This window comes from Pseudorasbora parva, chromosome 23 (assembly GCF_024679245.1).
Source record: "Pseudorasbora parva isolate DD20220531a chromosome 23, ASM2467924v1, whole genome shotgun sequence".
In the NCBI taxonomy this organism is placed as follows: domain Eukaryota; kingdom Metazoa; phylum Chordata; class Actinopteri; order Cypriniformes; family Gobionidae; genus Pseudorasbora; species Pseudorasbora parva.
This window is the reverse complement of record NC_090194.1, coordinates 25,006,614-25,014,296: the sequence shown is the minus strand read 5'-3', so window position 1 is coordinate 25,014,296 and position 7,683 is coordinate 25,006,614. Positions and strand designations below refer to the sequence as shown.

The following is a 7,683-nucleotide window of genomic DNA, read 5'->3' as shown; positions in this document are numbered from 1 at the left end:
CAAACCTGTGCATGAACCTTTTTACTTGTCTTCAATATGACAAATCTGGCCAATTGGAATCAAGAAATATCACACGTGTATATATTTGAGAACCAATGAGAATCTTCTGGTAGCATAAGCTCCCATTTGGGCAAGTCTGGAGAATCGTGATTGTTAATGAAGAGGGAAGGGATTATCGTTAATTAGCCAAAATCTGTGGAATACAAAAAGACCAAAGGGCAGCATCTCAACAGTGTGACTAGCTGTTGAACAATGGCAGGAAGTTGGTGTGCAGTGCAGTCTCTGGCACTTTGTGTGTGGTTTTGTGCTTTCTGTCATGCTGTTCCACAGTGGAGTAATCTGCCCCAGAATCCTCAAGCTCTGATGTTACAGCAAACTGACCAGCGGCTTCAGAAGCAAGTTGGTCAACAGTTTCCTCAGTGGGTTCAACAACAAGCTAATCAGCAGGTTCCGAAACAAGCTAGTCAGCAGTCTCCTCAGTGGGTTCAACAACAAGCTAGTCAACCGTCTTCTCAGTGGGTTCAACAACAAGCTAGTCAACCGATTCAACAGCAGGTTCAGTCTAAGCAGCCAGTGGTGCAGGCAGAGCCCCTTGACAAATGCGTTGTAGCTGATTATGAGCAGATCCAATGTGGCCCAGATGGTATCAGTGGTGCTGACTGTGGAGCGCTCAACTGCTGCTTTAACGGACAGCAGTGTTACTATGGGAAGGCAGGTAAGAGTGTTGAGTCAATTTAAAGGGGTTCATGTTAAACTTCTCTTCAGCAATAACCTGCTCTCTTTGTTCCAGTGACTGTCCAGTGTATAAGAGATGGTCAGTTTGTGGTAGTGGTGGCTAGAGATGTCACTCTGCCTCGCTTGAGCCTGGATTCAGTCCGTCTCCTGGGTGGAAATGACCCACCTTGCAGTCCTGTGGGATCCACACCTTCCTTTGCTATATACCAGTTCCCTGTCACTGCATGTGGCACGAGCATGATGGTGAGTAGCTGCTTGTGCTTCTCTTCTGCTTAGAATGGACTGGATGCCAACAGTTACTATTTGCAGGAGGACAGTGGATATGTGGTGTATGAAAACAGAATGACCTCCTCGTATGAAGTGGGTGTCGGACCACTTGGTTCCATCACAAGGGACAGCCATTTTGAGTAGGTGACTTATTGTCTAGCATGCATGTTAATCCTTTACAAATGCTACAAGCTCTCTGTTTGTTGTCCAGGCTTCTCTTCCAGTGTAGGTACTCTGGTACTTCTGTGGAAGCTCTGGTTGTGGAGGTCAACACTGTTCCTGCACCTCCACCAGTAGCTGCTTCTGGACCCCTCAGGGTGGAGCTTAGACTGGCAAATGGTCAATGTGTCACCAAAGGCTGTGCAGAAGGCAAGTGTCTGTCCAAGTATGGATGATTTTCTACAACTCCAGGTTGCAGCAGTTTCTGTTTAAACGCTGTGTTCTTCCTCAGGGGATGAGGCGTACACGTCCTACTACAGTGATGCTGATTATCCGATCACAAAAGTCCTGCGGGAGCCTGTGTTTGTTGAGGTGCGCGTGTTGGAGAGGACTGACCCCAACATTGTCCTGATGCTGGGACGTTGCTGGGCAACATCAACCCCCAGCCCACTCAGTCTACCCCAGTGGGACCTTCTGGTAGATGGGTGAGTAAGGCTGGTCTTCATCCATCTAGTGTGCTGTAAGGCCTTTCTGACTGCCCCTTTGCCTTTCAGATGCCCTTACCGGGATGACCGTTACCTGACCACACTGGTTCCGGTGGCTGGATTTTCTGGTCTTCAGTTCCCAACCCACTACAAGCGCTTTGTTGTGAAGATGTTCACATTTGTGGATCCAGCATCACTTGCTCCTCTGCAGGAAACCGTAAGCTCCACAGCCTTGCCTGAACCCTTGATATTAGTCTTTGTTTTTTTTGTTTTTTATAGTGGCTTATGTGGCTTGACCCTTTTCCCTCTCTGCTAGATCTTCATCCACTGTAGTACAGCGGTGTGCCACCCCTCTTCTGGCTCCTGTGAGCAAAGCTGCGCTAGGAAAAGTGAGTGCTTGCTGTAAACTGACTTCAGGAACCATGAGAATTTGTTTTTTAAATGCCCCTCACAATTCTGCCATTTCTTTTCCAGGAAGAGATGCTGATGTCAAGACAGTCTCCGTTGGACAAACTGTGGTGTCTAGTGGAGAAGTTACCATGGTCATGTGACTTTAATGGTCTTAATAAACATGAAACTCAACAGCAGTGTCTCTTTGGTCTTGCTTTCTGATGCCGTTGGGTTTGCTTTATTGTGTCACTAATCTAAACCAGACTTTATATGAAATGGGTTGACTTAGAATGTCTTAAGTACATGTGTAGTCTCATCCTGTCATAATGAGTCAAGGGTCTGTCCCTCTAAACCTCCCCTGTCCACTTGTGGAACACTTCAAATTAGTGACAGGGATTACCCTCAGTTATCCTCTATATTTAGCATATAGTTTAGCTTGGTGGTATGGTTCTGTTCCAGGCAAGAACTCCCTGTGCATTGTAGATAAGAGCAGCGAAAGGGCTCCCCAAGCACATGTAATGAAAGCCTTAAGCAACAAGCATGTTGCCCTTCCTCAGACAACCACATTGGACTAATAGGTAGATGTAGTCAGGTGATGCCAGCTTGACTAATGTGACCTGCTAGAACTAATGGGGAATCTGTATAGGAGTTTTTCATTGGCAATGAATGGAGCTAAGACAGTGGACATGTGCTGCGTTCCGTTTTTATCATGCCCTTCACTTGCAAACTTCCCTCCGTCTCGTTCACTCGGATGTGCGTCATTGCTTACGTTGCCTGAGTGCCCACTACTGGCGGAAACTTTGCAATGGACTGAACTGGAACGCCCTAAGCCCTTGATCACTTCGAATCCACTATGGAGTTGATTTATTATTTATTTTCCTTTACAAAATGGTTTAGTGCTTAGGGAAGTTTGCAAGTGCCTGTCTTAAAGTGGAGTGGAATGCAGCAATGGTCATCAGTGTAGTTTTCTAAAAGTGCTGGATTCAGAGAGGGTTTCTTAAGCAGTGGGGTTACCCGAGCCTGCTTAAATGCTGTGGGAAAGGTTCCCGTGTGAATAGAAGTGTTGACAATGTGAGTGAGTGCAGGAGTGATTGAAGAAGAAATGGCCTGAAGGAGGTGAGTGGGTATAGGATCAAGTGGACAGGTAGTAGGGTGATTGGAAAGGATGAGTTTAGAAATATCTGCCTCGGAGAGAAGGATGGAACCGTGTTCGCGTTAGTTGTTGAGATGTGCGTGTCAGTTTGTGGTGAGGAGAACTGGTTGCTGATGAGAGAGGTTTTGTTTGTGAAATATGATGCAAAGTCATCAGCTGTAAGAGTTGATGAAGGAGGGGGAGGAGGAGGACAAAGAAGACAGGAGAATGTTTTAAAGAGTGCGCGAGAGTCAGAGCAATTGTTGATTTTGTTGTGGTAGTATGTTGTTTTAGCAGTGGAGACATTTGTAGAGAAAGAAGAGAGAAGAGACTGATACAAGGTAAGGTCAGTAGAGTTAGAGAATGTACTGACCAGAACAAACTTTGTTCTTGTTCTTGCCACCTCGAGAAAACAAACAAGTGTCTTATTCTTGCAGAGTATGTTCCAAGCTTGATGAGTTAGAGAAGGATCAAAAACATTGCAGTTGGATAAAAGGTATTCTGACATCAACACTCCAATCGCGGAGTGAGACGTGACGAAGCCACCTTACGTATTTTTACTAAATTAAGGACAATCCAACACCTAGTTATCTACTACCCCATATGAAGAAAAAAAACCTATATGGTTCATATATGGCAACCATATATCTTCCTTGCTTAAATCATTCAGAATTATCTTGTATGTTTAATGTAAGTCCCATATATGCCATACACAAAATCGGACCGTGTATGGCCCATTTCATACTAAAGAGCACACAGACAACTTGTAGGGTATTTTTGGGTCATGTATGAATACTGCAAAAATATGAGTTTTACATGTAAACAGTATGCAATGGTATATGGTATTAGTGGCAAATACCTGATATTCATATACAAATCATATAAAGTTCTTATACTGAATCATATGCTAGTCAAATTAAAGTCATATAGGATTTATTTACATTTTTTCATTTTTTTATATCCTTTTCATTCAGATTTCATATTTTTTAATAGGGAAATGGTGTGCTAGCTCTTCAAGTTTTATATACTATACATATAAACTACATATAATAATCATACATGATTTCAGTCATTATTACAACATCTCTAACATATATGATTTCAATCAATGACATACACACATTTGTGATGGAAACACTTTTATTTCAACACAAAATGAAACACTCAAATTATACTCCACATGAGTAATTTACAATTCCAACTTGATAGCAAACTGAACTTTGCTCAGGAAAAAAAGAAAACCCAAAAAACAACAACAAAATACATTGAACACAGTATAATGGCCATCAATCAACGATAATTAACGGATTAGTTCACACCAAAATTAAAATTGACTGATAATTTACTCGCCCCCATCTCATCCAAGATGTTCATGTCTTTCTTTCTTCAGTGGAAAAGAAATTAAGTTTCTTGAAGAAAACATTCCAGACTTGTTCATCATATAATGCTTTTCAATTGCAAACAAAATGTTGAAGGTCCAAATCAATGCAGTTTCAAAGGGCTTCATAGCCTCTGCGTGATCCCAGATAAGGAATAGGGTCTTATCTAGTCAAATGATCATTTAAAAAAATGAATATACTTTTTTAACCCTCATTGTTCAACTTGCTCAGCTCTGCGAGGTGCCAAGGATGACATAATCACATGTAAATGGTCACATAGACGTAAGCAGAAGTCCCGCCCTCGTGTTTACAAAGCGCTCGTGTGAAGACTAAAACAAACGGCCTTTAGCAAAAACACAATTTTCAACTTCAAAATCATCATGTATTGTTGTTTTACCCTTTTTTTGTGCTAAAGGGCATTTGTATTAGTCTCCACATGAGCGCTTTGTAAACACAGAGGCGGAACTGCATTGATTTGGACCTTCAGTATTTTGGTTGCAACTGAAAACCATTATATGCTGAAAAATCCTGGAAAATTTTCTTCAAAAAACTTAATTTCTTTTCGACTGAAGAAAGAAAGACATGAACATCTTGGATGACATGGGGGTGAGTAAATTATCAGGACATTTAAAAAAATATTTTTATAAAGGCCTTCTGAAGAGAAGCTATGCATTTTTTATTAGAAAAATAACCATATTTTTGACTTTATAGACTAAAATATCTTCCGGCAGTTAACCGTGCGTGTCTACTTACGCCAAAAGAGTGACCTCTGACCTGAAGCATGATGTATTGATGAATGTGGATATGCAGAGACTAGAGGAAAACAAAACACTGGTCATGAATTTGAATTTAAAGAGGATTCGATATAAGAGAAGAGCTTGATTTTGCAGCATAATTAGGCTAACGTTACCTGTACGTTCCCTAACACTAAGGCTGTGGCACCGACATGATTACAGAAACAAACAATTTACAAATCTTTTAGCAAATCTTGCCATTAAATAAGTTAACATTTGCATTGAGAATGACATGTCAAACACAAATCTTACAGGGAGCTCGAAAATTCGCGGTCCCGCTGGGAGGCAATCATATCATAGGCGGAGGCAATGAACCCGCGATTGATTTCCGCCTGGCCGCGGCGCGTTGACGCATGCGCAGTTTGCGATGACAGAACTAAGGCTATTTTTTAGGTTTAATTATTTTTTTTTAAATATTGCTGATATTACTGTTAACAAATAGTTTGTATAGGTAGAACACTATTACGAAACAAATATATGGGAATATACTGCAAAGATATGCAAAATAGCCTATATTAAAGGAAATATAAAGGAATAAAGGAAACTAAAGCCTTTTTTAATATAGCTACTGCAATGTATGCATTGACCTTGTATGGCTATATTTTAACACATACAATATTTAGCATCCAGCAATTTTTTTTTATTTTTTTTTTATTTTTTACCATGTAGGACATATATGATTGAAAATATATTAATATTGCGCAATTTGTATATGTAGCAGCGGAGGAAATTTGCAGTGCCCAGGAGTAAAACAAAAAGACATTAACTTTATTTTATCTCACATACTCTTAAATTGCTTTACAAATAACTTTTAGGTGTCTGATTGTATGAAGTCTATTTCTGCCATTTTTTTTCTGAGTATTTGGGCTGTATTACCTCACATAATTTAATGATAATATTATATCAGAAATATTTGATTTTACTTGCTCTTTAGATATTTAGATTTCTCTGTTTTAAAATAGGTAGGGATGGCTGACGCGAACCTGACGTTTCGACGCTGCATCGAGATCCCGAAGCGCGGATGCTTCGAAACGCTGCTCCGAGCTGTGATTCGACACACCCATGCCACGTGACTGCCGCTAAACGAAGCACCGAAGTGTTTCATCAGGTGCGCCTGTCGAAACTGCTTTGATTAAAAGGGGCGGGAACAAACCGCACAGTCACACATCTGAATGAACCTCATTCCCCACAGTTTACAAGTGAAGTTAACCCATCTTCACCTCGTGGGTTTTTGTCAGAGGAGAGAGATTTTGTGATATAAGTGAGATTTATTGTGCGCTATGGTTAGTTATATTTAGGCTAGATTTAAAAGAGATATATTGACTGATCAGTGACCGATAGGATAGATATAGGCTAGTAACACATTCATATAGGCTAAGTTAGAATTATAGATATAGAATTATATATATAGATAGATAGATAGATAGATAGATAGATAGATAGATAGATAGATAGATAGATAGATAGATAGATAGATAGACAGATAGAATTATATATAGATAGATAGATAGATAGATAGATAGATAGATAGATAGATAGATAGATAGATAGATAGATATTCATAGGTGATATATTTTTGTTTTATTTTATTCGTTTATTTAATAGGGACCAAGCATATTCATGAACATTGTTGTATAAAAATACACCATGCAAATATGCCAGAATTAGTAAAAATAACTACTTTTCATCTGCAGTCCCTATAGGCAGATAACAAAAATAACAAAGACAGCCAACAATCATACAACATCATTCACCAAAAAACTAAACAAAAAATTACACAAATGGCAAGACATTGTTCATTCACCTCTATACTACGTTCAGATTTACAGTGTAAGTGTACATGTGCTATTGATAAATGTATGACAGTTAAATATGAGTACACCTCTGGTTTTCAAGAAGCCACTGTTTTAAGTGAGTTTTAAAGGTGTTGAGTGTAGGACATTCTCTTGTTGAAAGGGGCAAGCTATTCCAGAGTTTACCACCTATTACTGACAAAACATTTTGCCCAAAAGTGGTGAGCCTATCACGCAGTCTCCTTTGACACAGGCCCGTGTATAACCTCCACTGTCAAGTCTTTGGAAAAAGCCATGCAGTGGAGTGGGAGCAAGATTATGTCACATTTTGTAGACTAAACAAGTGTACTTAAACGCCTAAAATTATCAAAGCTTAAAAATGTATGCTTCTCTAAAATATCGCAATGATGAAATGACAATGCTTTTTTAAATCAAAAACGAAATCTCGTACTACATCTGGTGTGGGAGCATTTCCATTTGGAAACACCACATAAAGTGAGATGTGTGTATTGTATTGACCCAGAATGCAGGATCGGATCCATTAACTTA

At 39.8% G+C, this 7,683-nt stretch overlaps 1 protein-coding gene across 1 annotated transcript; it reads left to right on the top strand.

Annotated features, from left to right (window-relative positions):
* Positions 1-213: 213 nt before the first annotated feature.
* LOC137062217 (zona pellucida sperm-binding protein 4-like) lies at positions 214-2,228 on the top strand. The gene is made up of 8 exons (XM_067433065.1): positions 214-715; positions 791-978; positions 1,045-1,142; positions 1,214-1,371; positions 1,454-1,646; positions 1,716-1,863; positions 1,963-2,035; positions 2,121-2,228. The coding sequence occupies exons 1-8, from the start codon at positions 253-255 to the stop codon at positions 2,195-2,197; spliced, it is 1,398 nt and encodes a 465-aa protein (XP_067289166.1). The 5' UTR covers positions 214-252; the 3' UTR covers positions 2,198-2,228.
* Positions 2,229-7,683: the final 5,455 nt, after the last annotated feature.

Coding starts and splice junctions, on each gene's coding strand:
- LOC137062217 (XM_067433065.1), top strand. CDS start 253: ATGGCAGGAAGTTGGTGTGCAGTGCAGTCTCTGGCACTTTGTGTGTGG. Junction 716..790: donor GTGTTACTATGGGAAGGCAG/GTAAGAGTGTTG, acceptor TCTTTGTTCCAG/TGACTGTCCAGTGTATAAGA. Junction 2,036..2,120: donor GCAAAGCTGCGCTAGGAAAA/GTGAGTGCTTGC, acceptor TTTCTTTTCCAG/GAAGAGATGCTGATGTCAAG.